This window comes from Patiria miniata, unplaced genomic scaffold (assembly GCF_015706575.1).
Source record: "Patiria miniata isolate m_02_andy unplaced genomic scaffold, ASM1570657v1 HiC_scaffold_22, whole genome shotgun sequence".
NCBI classification, from domain to species: domain Eukaryota; kingdom Metazoa; phylum Echinodermata; class Asteroidea; order Valvatida; family Asterinidae; genus Patiria; species Patiria miniata.
In genome coordinates this window covers 1,613,819-1,632,202 of record NW_024037061.1, presented here as the reverse complement: position 1 = coordinate 1,632,202, position 18,384 = coordinate 1,613,819, and the positions used below count along the sequence as shown (strand labels likewise).

At 40.6% G+C, this 18,384-nt stretch overlaps 1 protein-coding gene across 7 annotated transcripts in view; it reads right to left on the bottom strand.

The window, feature by feature from the left end:
• LOC119730368 (phosphatidylinositol-binding clathrin assembly protein LAP-like) overlaps nucleotides 1–18,384 on the bottom strand; it is a 50,890-nt gene that overhangs the window by 13,189 nt on the left and 19,317 nt on the right. For 2 of the 7 annotated variants that reach the window (XM_038203226.1, XM_038203227.1), the window contains exons 9-18: nucleotides 17,809–17,850; nucleotides 16,306–16,335; nucleotides 14,308–14,352; nucleotides 12,443–12,513; nucleotides 11,423–11,609; nucleotides 9,206–9,356; nucleotides 8,537–8,671; nucleotides 6,501–6,623; nucleotides 5,410–5,658; nucleotides 2,471–2,572 (exon numbers count right to left, since the gene is read on the bottom strand). In XM_038203226.1, the coding sequence (XP_038059154.1) occupies nucleotides 2,471–2,572; nucleotides 5,410–5,658; nucleotides 6,501–6,623; nucleotides 8,537–8,671; nucleotides 9,206–9,356; nucleotides 11,423–11,609; nucleotides 12,443–12,513; nucleotides 14,308–14,352; nucleotides 16,306–16,335; nucleotides 17,809–17,850 (1,135 nt within the window). The remainder of the gene's footprint in view (nucleotides 1–2,470; nucleotides 2,573–5,409; nucleotides 5,659–6,500; nucleotides 6,624–8,536; nucleotides 8,672–9,205; nucleotides 9,357–11,422; nucleotides 11,610–12,442; nucleotides 12,514–14,307; nucleotides 14,353–16,305; nucleotides 16,336–17,808; nucleotides 17,851–18,384) is intronic. The other 5 variants (XM_038203229.1, XM_038203228.1, XM_038203231.1 and 2 more) reach the window with 5 other exon arrangements.

Sequence of the window (18,384 nt, the reverse complement as noted above, 5' to 3'; positions counted from 1 at the left end):
TAGAGTGCCGTTGAGTTTGAGTTAGGGTTAGGGTTAGCTCATTTGGTGGAGCGTTGTTGAGTTTGATAATGCTCTCTATGCATCATATGTAGCAATAAAGCAAACAATCAATCAAATAAATATCCACCGAGATTCTGGTACACTTTAATGAATGTTGCCAGGATTTTACTTTGAAAGACCAAGTGTGAATTATGGAAGTGACATGCATAATGTAGCAGTTTTTCTAGCCGACTGAAAGATTTGCTTGCATATGAATGCTTCTGTTCATGGAAATGATAAGTGTACCGGGTCAAAAAAAAAAGGTACTATTGCAGCGATTATAATGGAAACTGTAGATTTGAGATCAGGAAGTGGAACACATTTAAGGGAAATTAAACATTAAGTAAATGACACGTACATCAATGACAGAATTATCTCATGCTTGATTGGATGAACTGTTCAAACGCTATGAGAATATTGCAAGTGTCAAGCAACACTACAATTACCACACTACAAAAACACAATGCAGAGATGCCATGCAGAGAAGCAGATGATGATGAACTGCGCACTGTCCACAACTACCTACTGCAGACTATTGAACACATGCTTAATGTTCAATTACAAACCAAAAAGGAATGCATTTCTATAAGATGGAATATACGTAAACACCATGGGAAACAACTCTTTTGGAGATGTGTGGTTCTGAAAAGAACCTGAGGGTTTCCTCGACGTTTCGACCAGTATGCTCTGGTCATCTCCACGAGGATACACTTTGACGACTATGTCAGTCTGAAAAGATTTGCAGTGTATTTGGCTCAAAACAGTCCTTTAGGGCCATTTTCAGCAATAACTGGTAAAGGGCATATATTTCGGTATCTAAAAAAAATAAATCATCCACAATAGTTCGCTAAAAGTAACTCAAAACAGCTAAAATATACCTTCTATTTTACAAAAAAATTGAGGTGGACTCTAGTTGCGAAAATTACAATGTAGCAGTTTTTACATGTGAATTTTGTAAAATCTACTTTTTTAAGCATCTACCTACATGCAACAGTACGGTTAGCAGCGCTGTGCTAGCCGACATTATGCCTCCAAATGCTATCAGATGTAGAGAAAGGTCAAGATGTGTAGGAGGGTATCAAGTCTGAAAGCTTTCGAAAATGGCAGAATTCATGACGTGAGAGATAGAGAAACCTTAGGGATGAACTACATGTAGTCTAACCATCCCTGCACCTCAGGAACTACAAGTAGAATGGGAAAAAAAAATAACTAACACTTGCATCTCACTTCGAAACAGCAACCAGCACAGACAACAAAAACGGGTGCTGGACATTCTGTTTGTTATTCTAAGGATTGGTTTCGGGGGAAATCAGCAGAGGATTTGCCGTGGGATGTTGGGGGATAGTTTTTAATCCGACACAGAGATGGACAGATAGATTTCAACGTTCACTGACCGTGTACAAATTGACAAGATATGATCAACACATGCCTCGTGGTCATACAGGGCGTCTTTAAAAAATGTAGCAGTCAATCCAGAAATATTAAAAGTACTAGCACTCTCTTTCTGCAAAAGTTACAGAGTCTGAAGGTGTTGTAAATACTCTACACAATGGTCTTTATCCCATCTCATTTGGACAGCCCAGTCCAGAGATACAGCTAATTTAAATGAAAGGACTTGAATTCCACGTTGGGCCGCTAGGTATCTTTTGAAAGGCATTCACATTCCAAGAAGGTGAAGAAAGTGGCCCAAATGGACTTTGACAGTCTTTACAAGCTTTGCCGTAACATTTAAATAAAAGGTCCAAATCACACAGAACAATGATCCTGTCAAGGGTAGAGACCTCTATCATCTCATGGTAGTTTTTTTGGTACCAAAAATGTCACTGCTACATTTTTTCTGGGAGACACCCTGTCCATGTATCAACCTTGTTCGTCCTCTTCAAATAATTCAATATTTTTTTATTAATCCTACAAATTGTTGGCTGTTATATTTCAGCTAAAAAAAAATCTTGCTTCTTCTATTTTGGCATCGGAGAAATCTTCTGAAAATTTGGCTTTTACTTGGGTTGATTACTACACAAATACTGGAATTTGTATCCTTGTGGAGACATTTCTTTGTTCTCGTGTAGTAAACTTTTCAAGTTTGAAAGTGTAGTTTCAAAATGCTCTTATTAATTTCCTTGGCTGAAATTCGGACTTAATATCCCTTTTCTAAAACTCTTCCATTTGCGACAGATCAACATACCATGGAAATTCCTAATTTTTGAGTAAAGTCCATATATCTATTTCGTGATAACCTTGTGGAGACGTATTCATCTATAGAAATTGCCCTGTGGAGACGTATACAATCTTTTGTTCCCTATAGTGTGCATGTCTCCAGAGGGCACGGTGTATCAGATCGCTTGGGCTAGTCGAATATTTCTGAAGTCTGTGGCTGGAGATGAGAAAAGAGATGCAAGCGTTTGATTCAAACAGTGACACACACACACACCTTGGGAGCTAGCCTGGGTTCCCTCGTACGAGGGGAATCCTGTAGGATAGACTGGGTCCGCAGTGGGTGCCAGGCTAGGCGCGTTAGCCATGGCTGCGTTGTCTGTGAGTAAATCAATGGTTACAGTGTTATTATGCAGGGTTAGATCAATGAGTTCGAGCTGGCTCATGCTCAACACAAAAGTACTGTATAATGCTAAAGTTAGTGTGTTATAATAATGGGTTAGTCATTTATTATGCTGAGGTTAGTGTGTTATAATAACGGGTTAGTTTATGAATGACAATGTTAAGGTTCATGCGTCAAAGTGTTACAATACAGTGTACAGGCTAGGGCTGTGCCAAATAAACAGATATCCGAATATTCGAACATCCACTGCTTATCTGAATAGCATCTTATTAGATAGAATATTTAAAAAAAAGTGAGCGGTCTCGAGAAGATGACAAGAGGAATCGGTGATGTAATTTATTCCTAAAGTAAAGTTGAGTGGTTTTATTCTTCGTCCGATATATCCGAATATTCGATCACGCACTGCATATCTGAGTAGCATCTTACCGGTATTAGATAGAATATTTAAAAAAAAAAGTGAGCTGTCTGGAGAAGATGACAAGAGAAGTCAGTGATGTAATTTATTCCTAAAGTAAAGTTGAGTGGTTTTATTCTTCGTCTGATATCCGAATATTCGATCAGCCACTGCATATCTGAGTAGCATCTTATTAGATATTCAACCAAAAAAGTGAGCTGTCTCGAGAAGATGACAAGAGAAGTCGGTGATGTCATTTATTCCTATAAGTTGAGTAATTTTATTCTTCGTCCGATATATCCGAATATTCGATCATCCTCGCATATCTGAATAGCATCTTATTAGATAGAATATTCAAAAAAGTGAGCTGTCTCGAGAAGATGACAAGAGAAGTCGGTGATGTAATTTATTCCTAAAGTAAAGTTCAGTGGTTTTATTCTTCGTCAAATGCCGATTTTTGTGGACAGATACTTTGAGATGCATGCTTTCAGAGCTCCCATGAGGAATATTAGCCCTAATTCACATCTTATATATCTGTCAAAAATCAACTACATGTAGTCAGCTACCTCAAATATATATACCGACACACACATATTCCTATTTTTTTCCCCTTACTTCAATGTCAATGTTTGAATATCCAAGTATTCGATTAAATCCAATTTCCAATAACCGAATACTAAATTATTCCAAAATGCCCAGCACTAGTACAAGCACACTTCGGGGGACATGACACTGGATACAAGCAAGCTACCACAATAACAGTTCATTATATCGGATGTCAATAATCTACAATCCTGGCCAAATCTCGCTGGGCCCCCAACCCCCCCGCCCCCTGTCAATGTTGTCTCTCATTGTGCGGTGTGTGCTCCATCAGCTGGAGAGAACAACATTGACCGGGGGAGCGGGGGAGTGGGTGGCCATGAAAGGCTAAGGTTATTTCCAAGTGTCCCAACCATTTTGGCCGGGATTGTAGATACAGTATTTTCAAGGAGATTAATTCCTGCAGTAAATTCTACCTATACATATAATGCATTCTATTTCATCTATTCCTCCTATAAATGTTAGTCTAATATTAAGTCTACTATTATTACATTTGAACATGAACAATTAATAGCGATTGGTTATCTTTTACACTTTGTGTTCAAGGAAACTTGAATCCTCGATCCTGATTGGTCGATCCATGGCACAACATCAGAGTGATATCTTATATTGCGTAGTCAATATTGCACATATCGTGCTCTTCTTATATCCGTTTCCCTGCTGTACGCATAGTGGGATAACAACTGAAACGTTACCACAGCGCATGTGTTGGATCTTTACTGAGTGCAAAGTCTGCGTGACGGTAAAAACGTTGCACTCGAGCTTTTAGAATACGGAAAACGTAGTGTGTCTGTGTTGTATATCCACACAGTCTTCGGCCCCATGGCATACATGTATGCCACACAGACGCACTACATTATTTCATGAAGCACTTGCACTCGTGGGATTACTGATAGTACATGAGCTGTTTCTGTGTTCCTGAAATGGGCTTAGAACTACAAATCGCCGTGTCCGTGCAACAAGCTCGTATCTTCTAAAATGGCGTGTGACGTCATGTACGTAAAACGTGAGTTTTCAATGTTATAAGGTCGTATCTTGCTTAAAATAACCCAGATGTACACACTAAGTTGATGGACGTTAAGATACGCAAGATGAGACCTTGTTGCACAGAGCGTATTCGCATGAGATACGACTTTGTTGCAGAATCGAGTTACATTGTACGACCTTGTTGCACTGACGCGACGAAATATCACTCAACAACCGGTACAGCTATGGATACCACCGCAAAGAGGTGGGTTTACAGGCATGGTTTACATGCACAACAGGGAACACTACAGTGTTCATGCTAAAAGAAACACGAAGGGTCAACAAGTAAATGAACATGAGGTTATAACCAGTTACTGTACGCTGCCATGTGCATGCCTGTTAGCTATTCCTAATATAATAAAACTAACTGTCTGAAAACTTGTGCAATTCCGCAGCCTGACACAATAGAGGGTGCTACTTAGAGTGATTATATTTTAGTAGTTCTATTTATAGTTTTGATATATGAGTTCACCCACGCCAAATAGTGCCCCCTATTCTGTGCATCGTATCTCAAAAGGCTAATGAACTTATTGATTCTCATTTGATTTCTTCAGCGTAACAGGTGCCTCAATGGACATATTTTAAGACCACAATCTCGAGCAGTCAATCGATTCAGGAGCAATCATCAATGTTTCTGTGAGCCAGCTAACATGCACAGGACAGCTACATTTCATCTGTAATTGTATGTGATCTGTAAGGAGGGGTGTACATGTACACAATTCAGGATTGCAGCAACATCATGTTGCCTGATGTTACCACAATCCTCAGTGGAACCTGAAAAAGATCAATATACTTTTCCCCTCCTGCGGTTTGTGAAATTTTGGCGTGCAGGACGGAGAGATAGGGGGCGCTCCGAAGACGGACTCGAGCTGCGCCGTTTTGTCCTCCTTATCCAGAATGCTCTCGTCAAGGAAGTTAGGGAAAGGGTCGATAGGGGCGTGAGCGTCCAGGAAAGAGGGGGGCGGGCCTGACGAGTGGTTCATAGGGGGGTCCGGGAACTGGGCCTCAAAGGGCTCAGGGTCATGGAAAGGGTTATTGTCCTCTGTTTATGTGTTTGTTTTGGGGTTGTGAAATTGGTCGTAGGGAGAAGAGAGAAAAATGAGGGTTTTGGTTATTAGCGCACACACATGTAGCTTGACGGATTTTTATTGTACATGTACTATTATAGCAACTTCAGAAATCGAATATTTGCAAGGCAAACTTAATGAATTTCGGCCATTTTAAGTACACAAAAACAAATTAACAAATACACCAACACACAGACCAGCACTTCACAGCAAACGCTCTAGAATCAATTCATATTTTTTACTCATGCAACAGACGCGTCGATGGTTCAACAAGTAACGTTTGCGTCAAGTATGAAAAACTGATTTTACAAGTCCTCACAAGTCCTCACAAGTCCCCACAAGTCCTCACAAGTCATCACAAGTCCCCACAAGTCCCCACAAGTCCCCACAAGTCCTCACAAGTCATCACAAGTCATCACAAGTCCCCACAAGTCCTCACAAGTCCCCACAAGTCCTCACAAGTCAAGAGCAAGTCATTCATTCTTAAGCCAAGTTGACAATTCACTATGCTTCTGAGGACCCTTATTTTCTACATTGTGTGGACTAAAAAATGTTTCTCAACATGTCCCATAACAATTGTACACGGTAATCTTCTGAGGACTTGGTCTCAGGTCCTTGGGTTTATCAGTATCACAGTAACCCATTATTCCTAGTCCTCAGACATAAAGGATGACGGGATGCAACAAAACCAGGGTGATAATACCTTTAACTTTTCAAACGCGGATACAATACAACATTTACTCCAAACACAAAACACATATTTTACGGTCGGCACACTTTACAAAACCAAAATCACAAGACATCTTTGTTTGATTACTTGTTTGAGCGTTTCCGAAGGGCTCAAACGAGTCCTTGTAACTACAGGGTGCCGAGGTGCAGGCCCTGAGGGGCGAGCCCGGGGCCGGGATGGTGAGCGGTGAGCTGGACGTAGCTGCCAGGACTACAAGACGGAAATAATCCAAAAGGGTGCGCAGAAATAAAAAGAAAAGGTGCTTACAATTAGAGCACATAAACAAACACACAGCTTTATACACACTTGTGGGGTGGACCTTAGTCTTGATTCAAGCCCTGTTGTTCCCTCTCCCTAATACAACCGGTCCCTGACAAGGGGGAGTATGGTGTAGTGGTTAGGGTTTGTGACTCATGATCAGAGGGTCATGGGTTTGAATCCAGCCGCTGGCCATATGTTGTGTCCTTAGACAAGCCACTTCATCCCCACTTGCCTCTTTCCACCCAGGAGTATAAATGGGTACTGGCATTAGCTGGGGAGCAACCTGCAATGGACTGGCATCCCATCCAGGGGGAATAGAAATATTCTAAGTCGTTTCGTGCTACTGAAACCAAAGTTAAACGCTGGCCTGATGGGCCACATCGGCTCATGACAGACTTTCCTTCTTTTTTTTTTACTGACAAGTGCAGTTAAGGCACCTCGGCAGTAGAGGTCGCTATCAATAACATGAATCAAATCTGAATTGGGAATTTTGGCAGTGCTACCCAGGAAATTCCGAGCATACATACCCCTCGCACGCTGTATACGAGTTAATGAACATGCGTGAGGTTTGCTCTGAATTTCCTGGATAGCGCCGCCAAAGTTATTGACACTTGATTCATCTTGCTGAATGTGCACTTCTGTATGGGAGCCAGCTGGGGAGGAGATCCACCAAGCTCCCATAAGAAAGCGCACATGTCAACAAAGCGTCATTATGTCTAAGGTATATACAAGTCATTTTCTTTCTTGAATCTACAAATTAAACTTCACAGATTTGCAGAGATCTTCCTTAGTTGAAGACAATAAAACATGGATATATCCTAGAAATCGTCACTAATAAGTTGAGAAAAAAAAATTCCTCCACACAAAAAAAATCTTGTTTCATAACATTGAACACAGATTTTCTTGAAACGACGATTAATAGTGTGCAAAATGACGCAGTAACTGTTAGAGTGTGTTAAATGTATTAAAGATGAAAGCATATTAGTAGTGAGTTAAACCCAATCTTGAAAACTTCATAAAAACCTTGAAAGAAAAAAAGCAAGGCGTATACATAATAATTTCAGAGTTGAACAAACAAAAAATTGGCAGTGGCGGGATTTGAACCTGTGACCCCTGGATTACCGTACCGGAGCTCTACCAACTGAGCCATTTTAACCCTAACCCAGCCAGGAGCAACACAGTGCATCAGGTGGAAAAGTCTGGTGCACTTTGATGCATTCAGCTACCAACACCAGTGCATAAATGGCCGCTTCTGAGACAATGAGAGCTATTCCAATAGAACAATGCCACAGTTGTATCCTGCTGCGTTCGCGGACCACAGACTCTGAGGCAGGTTGGCCTTGAGACTTTTGACCTGATGAATCTTGCTACACTGGGCAGGCTTGTCACTTAGACAAGTGTTGCATGTCGCTGCGTTTGGCAGGGCTCCTAGCCAAAATACCCTGGAGGGTGAGGGTTAAGCAAGACATACCACGGAGCGGACCCCCTCTGTTGTGTTGGTCACTTTATTCTCGGAATCCCAGGAATTCTTGAGAGATACCGAGGGTAGAATGTGTTAGGTAACAATAGTCTACAGAGTATAGGGACACTGGTGGGTATCCATTTTCCGCAAATCGTGTACGGTATAAACTGAGATATCGAGCCCTGAAAGCTGGTTTTTTGGGGGGGAAAATGCCGCAGTAGGTGGATAGCTTATTTGGTAAGAGCATCGTCAGTAAGAGTGCCATAATCCGGCAGTCGCAGGTTCAAGTCCCTCTACGGTCAATTCCTGTATTCAACGATATATCTAATTGGAAAAAAGTGAGGTAAAACGAAACTGCGGTACATTTTTTACGCCAAAGCTTTGATTACTGTTCTCTCACCATTTGAGGCGCCCCACTGCGCCTGGGCCGCCATTTGTGGCTGGGCTATCTGAGCGTGGATAGAGGGCATCATGGCTGATGCTGACAACCCCATAAGATCGCTGGACATGGGCGCTGGCTGTTGGGGCACGGTTCCTGAAAACAAATTAAAAACCACAAAATAACAAATTAAGAACTTTTTTAATTTTTGGGGATTGCCGGTGCCAGTGGGCAGAGAGCGAGCAGAGAGTCGGGCAGTGCTATCATATAGGATTACCCTGTAATACCAATGAATCCTGACTCTTTCAAGGTCAAAAACACTCCCAGGAAATTCCCATACTCATGACGAGTACCCCCTTAGTAACCCTAACCCCCACGGGGTATTCTCTAGGCACCCTGCCAAATGCAACAGAATGCAGTGAACTAATACATGCCAGCCGTGGTACCAAGTACCTACCCTGCCAAATGCAACGGAATGCAGGGGTGGAATGCATCAGATCAGGACTCTGCTAAATGCAACAACTTGCAACAACTTTTTTACCACTGGTGCATTCTGTTGCATTTCGCAGGGGAAGGAGGAGAAAGTTTGGTGAGACCACTTGCATTATGCAGGTTATTTGTGTGATAAATGCAAATGATCCTACATGTTTAAGCCTTTAAATAATGAAAGACTGGTGTCCTGTCTTCTACCTTGTGGTGGTGCACCGAAGATATCTCTGGACACGGCCGTCGTGGCGGGCTGGTGAACCGGTGAAGTGGTGGGCGATGAAAGGAACGGATTATTCTGGTTGGGCGCTGGTTGCGTCTTTATACTGTCGGCCTGGTCTTGAACTTGTTTGGCCTGTGACGGTTAAAATCATCGTCTTACAAATTTAAGATTTTGGAAGCTTCGGAAGATCTTTTGGAAGCTCTTCTGTGACACGTGTAGCAGGCATTATAATCAACAGGCATCTGAGAGCATTCCCTGCATTTTAGAAATGCATTAATTCTACAACAGCGGCCGAAATATAACATCAATGCATCTAAAGCAACATGCACGGTATTGCAAATTTGTGATATTCAAAGCAAAAAGAAAGAATATAGCCATGAATATAGGCACCTGAGAACATTCCCTGCATTTTAGAAATGCATTAGTTGTACAACAGCGGCCGAAATATAACATCAATGCATCTAAAGCAACATGCACGGTATTGCAAATTTGTGATATTCAAAGCAAAACGAAAGAATATAGCCATGCAAAACGAACAGAAAACAGAAATCAGGTGGAGAATCAAAAATGCTTGCAGTTATTGATGTTAGCATGCAAACAAAACACAGCCAGCTGCTTAGCTTGTAGGATTCTACATTCTGTGTATTTGCTGTGCTGGGCAAGTCAGAACGATCTGGACAATGTTTGGTATAGCTGAATGTTCGGTATAACAGTGTTCGGTATAGCGACGTTCCACTGTATCTGTGCAGTGCATTATGTTCCACAAGTTTTAAATCATGCGACATTATTTTCTCCTAATTCTGAGAGCAGTCTGTGAGTGTGAGAGATTTGAAATGGCGAAACTGAACGCAGAAGTCGGTTAATTCTGGTTTGTATATTGGAAGCATTAAAACGGAAGCACATTTTTACCCAATGGATGAAGCAGTTTTCAAACAATGATTAAGAATTTGGGTTGGGAATGCAGTGATTAAATCAACCTCAACCCATGGTTTCTATGAAATTATAAAAACAAAATAAAAATGCTTTTTTCTTTTATAATGCTATGTTTTTGGGAGAAGCGTTATCACACATCAAACGCGGATCTAAAATGTACATTTGGGAATCACACATACCTCAACAAACGCATTTTGGGAAACAAGTGTTTTTCGAAATACAATGATTTTCCATCAACTAGACAAGATTTAATCCTGTCGTAATGAGTTTGTCAGTAAAGTAAAAAAAAAAAGGTCTGATAATTGATGAAATTTCTTTCTTTAGGCCAATCGTGGCACGCCATCAATTCTATCACGAAGGCCCCCTTCAATGGCGAAAGCATTGCGCTAGCTATTGTTCAGATAATCCATCATGGGGCAGTTGCTTTGTACAATAGCTAGCACAATGGTGTCTCCATTGAAGGGGGCCTCGTGAATGTACAGTGATCACATATCCGGATTTATCTACAGGGTGAGTAAAAAAACAAAACGCATTCCAAATGGCATGACCAATTTTTGAATGAAGTTCTGCATGTAGCACTTTCAAAATCTAGGTTATGAAAGCTCAGTCATTAAGCTTTCTTTCAGTACAAGAATCATACAGATCACTCATGTACTTTTCAAGTTACGGAATTTCGAACACAAACACCGTTTTAAAGTTCTGCCCATGGATCACAAAAAAAGTAAGTGTTCTTTCAGCAAAACGAAAACAATTCTCATAGAGATGCATGTGAATTGTTTTCGTTTTTGCTAAAAGAACACGTACCTTTTTTGTGATCCGTGGGTAAAACTTCAAAAAGTTGATTGTGCTCAAAATGACGTAACCTGAAAAGCACATGAGTGATTTGAATGATTCGTGTACTGAAAGAAAGCTTATTGATTGGGCTTTCTTATCCTTGATTTTGAAAGTGCTACAGGCAAAACTTCATTCCAAAAATTGGTCCTGCCATTTGGGATGCGTTTCTTTCTACTCACCCTGTATGCTGTTGTATGATTCAAAAGGTCTGAAAAATCTTATGCCTGTTTTTTTAAAGAGTCAACGACTATTCTTTGACTTCAATTAGATTTTGCTCCAAGAAAAAATTAATTTCATAAAATTTTACTCACATTTGATGTTGAGGTACATTGAAACAACATGCGTGAAAACTGCAACTACTTTCTACACAGGGAGGGCAAAACGGACTTTTTACCGAGGGGTTTTCAACCAGAATAATGTTTAAGACTTGCGTTCATGTTCGTCAGTGCTACACTAAGTGGCTCAGCCGAGAAGGCATCAGTGCCCGGTTGATCCTTCGCTACCTTCATGGAAGCCAGGCGGAGTTTCTCCTCCTCGACGGCTCGTCGCTTCTCCTCGCTGTCGATGCGGGAGACCGAGTTGGCAAAAGCGTTGACGGCCGACGTGACAGCAGCCGGTCTGCGATAAAAAAAACAAAACACACAAATTTGAAATCCGGGGCCGAATTTCTTGGAGTATTTCTTGGAAATATTGCTTAGCAAAAAACAAGAAAGGTCCAGTCATAAGGAACAGTCATTTGATTTGTGACTTGTGAACAGAGGGTCAGGGGTTCGCATCCAGCTTCAGGCCATATGTTGTGTCCTTGGACAAGCTACCTACTCAAGACCTCATCTCTAAATGGGGACTGGTATTAGCTGACTCACGATCAGAGGGTCAGGGGTTCGAATCCAGCTGCAGGCCATAATTTGTGTCCTTGGGCAAGCTACTTACTCCCACTTGTATCTCTCTACCCAGGAGTACAAATGGGTGCTGGCATTAGCTGACTCATGATCAGAGGGTCAGGGGTTCGAATCCAGCTGCAGGCCATAATTTGTGTCCTTGGGCAAGCTACTTACTCCCACTTGTATCTCTCCACCCAGGAGTACAAATGGGTGCTGGCATTAGCTGACTCATTATCAGTGGGTCCGGGGTTCAAATCCGGCTGTAGGTTATAAGTTGTGTCCTTGGGCAAGCCACTTCACCCCAACCTGCCTCTCTCCACCCAGGAGTGTTAAAGGGTACCAGCATGAGCTGAGGAGTAACCTGCGATGGACTAGCATCCCATCCAGGGGGAGTAGAAATACTCTCAGTCGTTTCATGCCAAGGAAAATCCCATGATAAGCATTGGCCTGATAAGCCATATTGGCTCATAACAGATTACTTTTTGACAAAGAAATAACATGATCATCGGGAAGCGTATGATACTGCAAACTGACAAGACAGACATTTTGCAGCAGAACTAAATGACTTACTTGGTCCAGGACTTCTTGTTGTCCAGTGATGCTGCATGTGCCTCCAGGGCTTCTAAGAGTGTGCTTGGGGCCTGTGACGCAGACACAGAGATAAAATATCGGACTCGTTTATTGTAAAGGTGGCAACAATCGTTGCAACAATCGAGCCCATGATCATGGTTGCATTTCATAAACTACACTGTTAAGCTAATGCTACATTTCAACTCCAATGGTAAAGATGCTCACAGCACACGCGTATGACTGATAGTAGATGACGGCTTTTCGTAGACAAAGTAAAAACAGCTAAATGTAGCATCTCAATGACACTGCTTTGTACCGATCCAAACTTCAGCGGTAAAAGGAGCAAATTTTTACTTCGATCTTGATGAATATGATTAATCAAAAGAAACAAAGAGGTACACAGATGGTATAAATCAGAAAAACTACAATTTGCGCTGAAAGACCTTGATATGTATGCCGTCCTAAAACTGTTCAAATGAGATGAAGTTGCGGCACCCAGATTGTGTAAATGTTATTAACCCTCCTGCTATTTAAACAGTCACAGACAGTCAAAATGTCCATCCACTTCCCCTGCCATACTTTTAGCACAGGCTAGTCACCAGCAGTCAGATCATATGCCAAGCACGCACTGTGACTAGTCAAACTCAATCAACAGACCATGAACAGACAAAGCAGGCAAGTTGTGTGCACAGCTGGCTTATCAATCATCCGCAGTCAAAGCAAAGCTGTGCCTAGTTACTTAAACAGTCACAGCCAGTCAATCCTGCTTTATGTGGGCTGGGAATTCTCAACTGTTGTTTTGATTTTGACTGAAAGGACTACTTGGCACAGAATGTATGTTTGCATAGGAAAGTTAATGAACAATGTTTTACCATTAACTCAGAGTATTTAGCAGTTACCCGTGAATTTCTGAAATTCAGGCAGTTTACCTTTTTATGTTCATTGTAAAGTAAGCATTATCATGTATTGGTTATATAAGAACAGACTCTGAAAATGTTACGTTAAATCATGGAGGAATAATTTCTCCATGGTTAAATGTAATGTTAAATATGTTAGGAGTTACAAGAGAAAGTGTTACATTCAACAGATAATACACATGAACCTAGTTCAATTGTTTTTATCGTTTCGTTAACATAAAAAAACCTGATTGGTTGAAAATCAACCAATAAATGACAAGATGAAATTCAAAACAACTTTTGGATGTTATCTGCTTATCTTGTTGTTACTCAAAAGTCAACCGACCCAATTATTAAAATTGAAAAAAAAAAATGTAGTATTGATGTTCAAGAGACAATTTTAGGTAACCCAGGTAGTTTATTGTCTAAAAAGAACTAAAATATACACTTGCAATCAAGCACACTGCCATTATAATTATTTTTTTTTTTTTATAAATACTGCTGAGCAGACTTCCATTTTTAAATCAAAGAAATTAGTATTTTCCCATGTACAATAGAATGGCAAGGCACTTCAACACAAGATACAAAACAAACCTGACAGGCATAAAAAGGAAATAAATAAGAATGAAATAATACAAATCAAACAATATTTAGAAAGCAAACTGAAATGCAAGTGAAAGCCTGTGAATGCAGTGCATCCGTGCCAAAATGCTGCAAAATGAAAATTGATGCCGGCGCTGTAACAAGATGTGAAATGAAGGTTATTGACAAAACTGTACATACCGGTATTGTCACTTCTTTCAATTTATATTTTCACAATCTTTCATTTTAGTTTCAAGTCAAGTTGGTGAACTGCTGCAATAAGCAGGATTTTTGGGGGATAATGAGTAAAAATATTGTTACAGCGCCCACATTTGGTAAAAAACACAGCGTATTAGAGCTCAGTACCTTGCTCAGGGACACACTCACCCGACCATCCTTTGAAGGATTAGAACCAACATTCTGAAAACCTTCCTGCGAAAAACACAAATCTGAGGCCTTACCACTGGGACTAGGTACACGCGTGCATTCATTTGACTTCAAACTTAAACTTTGCCAAGACTTGTAGTCAAGTTTTCACAAGTCATCACAAGCCAGTCACACATATGTATACATCACAAGTCAGTCAGAAGTCATAACAAGACAGTCAGAAATGATCACAGGTGATCACAGGCCAGTCACAAGTCACCACAAGCCAGTCACACACATGTATACATCACAAGTCAGTCAGAAGTCATAACAAGCCAGTCACAAGTCAGTCACAAGTCATCTCAAGTCAGTCACAAGTCAGTCACAAGTCATCAAATGTCATCAAATGTCAATCAAAAGTCATTACAAGTCAGTCACAACTCAGTCACAAGTCATCACAAGTCATCAGAAGTCATCAAATGTCAATCACAAGTCAGTCGCAAGTCAGCCAGTCTCAAGTTAAGTCACAAGCTATTCTGTGACGAAGGCTATCCTTATTCATTGTTCATCGCGCGTTACTTGTGACTTATGCTTGTGATTTGACATGTGACCGACTTGTTACAGACTTGACTTCAAGTCAGCCTTAACTAAACAAAGCTTTCTGATTGTTAGTATTCCTCATGCATTTTTATGTTACATTAGTGTTAACTTGTTGAGTTTTGTGTTCATTGGAGTCCAGTGGGATACATGTTTGTTTTTATATAAGATAATCTTGCTGTTGTTCTTCAGTGTCACTTTAAAAAAAAACACCTACTAGACCTTTGCAATTCAAAACCCTTCAAGTTTGGACTTTTGCCCGCAGGGTTATTAGCACCCACACTTGAAGGTAATCTTCTGCAGAGTATGGATAACACTTCAAATCCCTGCACAACTCTTTTGTGTGGTTAAGCTCAGGGTAAGCAGGCAGATTTGTCATGCTTCACTCCTGTTTTTTTTTGGGCAGTGACTCTCTGTATGACACAACTACATGTATTTTAATCCTTAACCTGAAGGGTTTTTAATAAGTACTGCACTAAATAGTGATTTCCCAGCAGGAAAGTTAAAACACAATAGTGTAAATTTCTTATCTCTCATTATAAGTACAGTGGAACGCCGCTATAACGAGCATCGCGGGATCCACAGAAATTGTTTGTAAAAGCGATCATTCGGTATAGCCATTTTAAGCTGCTGGCGTTCCGGACCAACTTTTCAATAAATAGCGCCCTTCAGAATTTCCCCCTGCACGCCCTGGTAGTTAATGAAAGACGACTTTGAACACGTGCTGACTACTGAATTATTTTACACAGTTTTTTTAGCTTACTACCTGCAGCAATAGGTGGCTTTCCCCTTCTATTCCTTGGGGAAATAATAGCCACTTGTCACTCTTCTGTTGACATTTTTCAACAACAATGTTCAGTACATTTTGTTCACAAAAATTGGGAGCCAAGCATGATGTTCGGTATAGCCGAATGTTTGTATAACAGTGTTCGGTATAGCGACGTTCCACTGTAGTTTTTTAACACTGCATACACAAAGTGACTCCTCATTAATGTTTCCAGATGGACCATGCATGGGGAGATAGCACAGCATTCAGTCGTACAGTAACAACCATCAACATGATGCACACTTTCCGTTCATACCACTCAAATAACGACGCCAATTATGCTTTCAAACCCAGTAGAATTAAACTTAAGTACATTTTTAATTAGTCAGCACTGACTTTTCGTTCAGTTGATATCTCAGCATTTTTGAATTGATGGAACATTTTTGCAAGTACAATCATTTCAAAACTATTCGAAACAGAAACTGGACCGAGAAGTGAAACTTCAAACTTGGTAGGGAGCTCGACCATTGTTCCCAGAATCAGCGATACACTGCACCACACTGTACGTGCTCATCATACAGATGATTGTTACAGCACAAATTACTGAGCGTAGGTTCGGCAAATTAAACAAAAAATCAAATTAGACAGGGACTCACACTTTTATATTCAGCTGGGACATCACGGAACTGCAACAACAGGCAATGGGAAGGGGGGAACTTTAGCAAACAATGACCTCATGCAAGTTTTATTCAAAATACAACACTCCCACACGCCAGCCATTTTGGTTTCATACAATTTTGGCCTTTTTCAAAGTTGGACTTCAGCTGTGGCTCAAGATATTGGCTACCCGGTATCTATGGTCTCTTGTTTTTCAAAGTTGGGCTTCAGCAGCAGCTCAAGATCTTGGCCGCAGGTACCTTATATGGCCCTTTTTTCAAAGTTGGGCTTCAGATGTGGCTCAACATCTTGGCTACATGTATCTACTGTATAGCCATTTTTTCAAAGGTGGGTTTCAGCTGTGGTTCAAGATTTTGACTTTCCATTGTCCTTTTTTCAAAGTTGGGTTTCAGCTGCAACACAAGATCTTGGCTATCTGTCATGTCTGTGGCCTTTTTTCAAAGTTGGCCTTCAGCTGTGGCTCAAGATCGTGGCTATCTATGGTCCTTTTTTTTTCAAAGTTGGGTTTCAGTTGTGGCTCAAGATCTTGGCTATCTGTCATGTCTGTGGCCTTTTTTCAAAGTTGGCCTTTAGCTGTGCTCAAGATCTTGGCTATCTCTGGTCCTTTTTCAAAGCGGGGCTTCAGCTGTAGCTCAAAATGTATGGCCCATTTTTCAAAGTGGGCTACAGCTTAGGCTCGGGGTTCTTGGCTTTGTCTATACACATATCGGCCATTCTTGAAGCTTTGATCCTGATAAAGGATGCAGCTGCAAACTAAGTCTGTGTCTGATTACTTTTATTAGCTAAGGTTGGTAATTTCATATGTGCCAAAGCTGAAGTCGTAGTTTGAAAAAAAAGGCCTGTGAAACTGCACCCAATGATCTCAATAGCTAAGAGATAATGCTTTTGAGTTGAATTACAGAACACAGCAAAGATGGCTGAAATGTGGCAGACTAAACGAAAAACTATTCAGCAAAAACTAATACAACTGCACTGGAAAACACAGGGGAAATATTCAAACCTACAACAATGAACGAATTGAAACCGATTTTTCGAGCAAACAGAACAATATACAGCCGGAAAACATAACAAATTTTGACAGAATGAAACCAGAACTGAGACTAAACAAAACCTGAAGGTTATTTGATGAATTAATTGTAAAACCACATTGAAGGGAAAATCAATGACAGTGTATGATTTGGTGCACAAAATACAAAAACATGAAATTGATTGATTAATTGCCCATCTCCAGCAGACTTTTGAGTAAGAACAAGAATAGCCGTATGCCTAAGGATAGTTTACGACCAAAACATTTTTTTAATTCAAAACAAAAATTGTAGTTGGATTTTTAACAATAACTTTTCACAACAGTGCATTGTTGTACTAAGATTACTTACCCACTGTTACGCACACAGAAAAAATATCTTTCTCGTCTTCAACAAACCGAGAGTATATTTTGTTGTAAAAAAAATAGAAAATTTTGAAAGGCATGTCGACCCTACCTGAGCCAAGTCTGGAATTTCCCCCTTGTCGACGCCAACTTGCTGCGAAGAAGAAAGAAAAACAGAGGAATAAACCGAGTATGCATAAAGTTAACCGATACAAAATTCCGAAATTTGTGTTCTGATAGTTTGGAATAGTATTATCCTACTATATAATAGTATTATTCTACTATTGTGATAGTATTATAATAATTATTGTTATATTGTGTGCTTGGATACTGTAATTTTATTGGTCTAAGACGGCCACGTTTCTGAACAATAAAAACGCATGTCACACACTGAAGGTGATATCGCACTGCGTTCATTGCGCGCTTTGCGTGCGCATCTGGAACATGCCGGCGCGCTAGCTTTGCAATGAGAACGACAATGTCAAACGCTCAGTCTCGTGTCCGGCTGGACATCAAAACCTTCAGTTATCAAAGGTTACATCGCAGTGATTCAATTTATTTCTCACACAGTAAGTTACAACCATTTATCTTTTTGAGTTATTGGCACGATATATCGGTAACAAAACAATTGTTGAATGCTGTGATGTTGGATATGCCATTTTAACCCCCTCGGGTGCTATGCATTCCT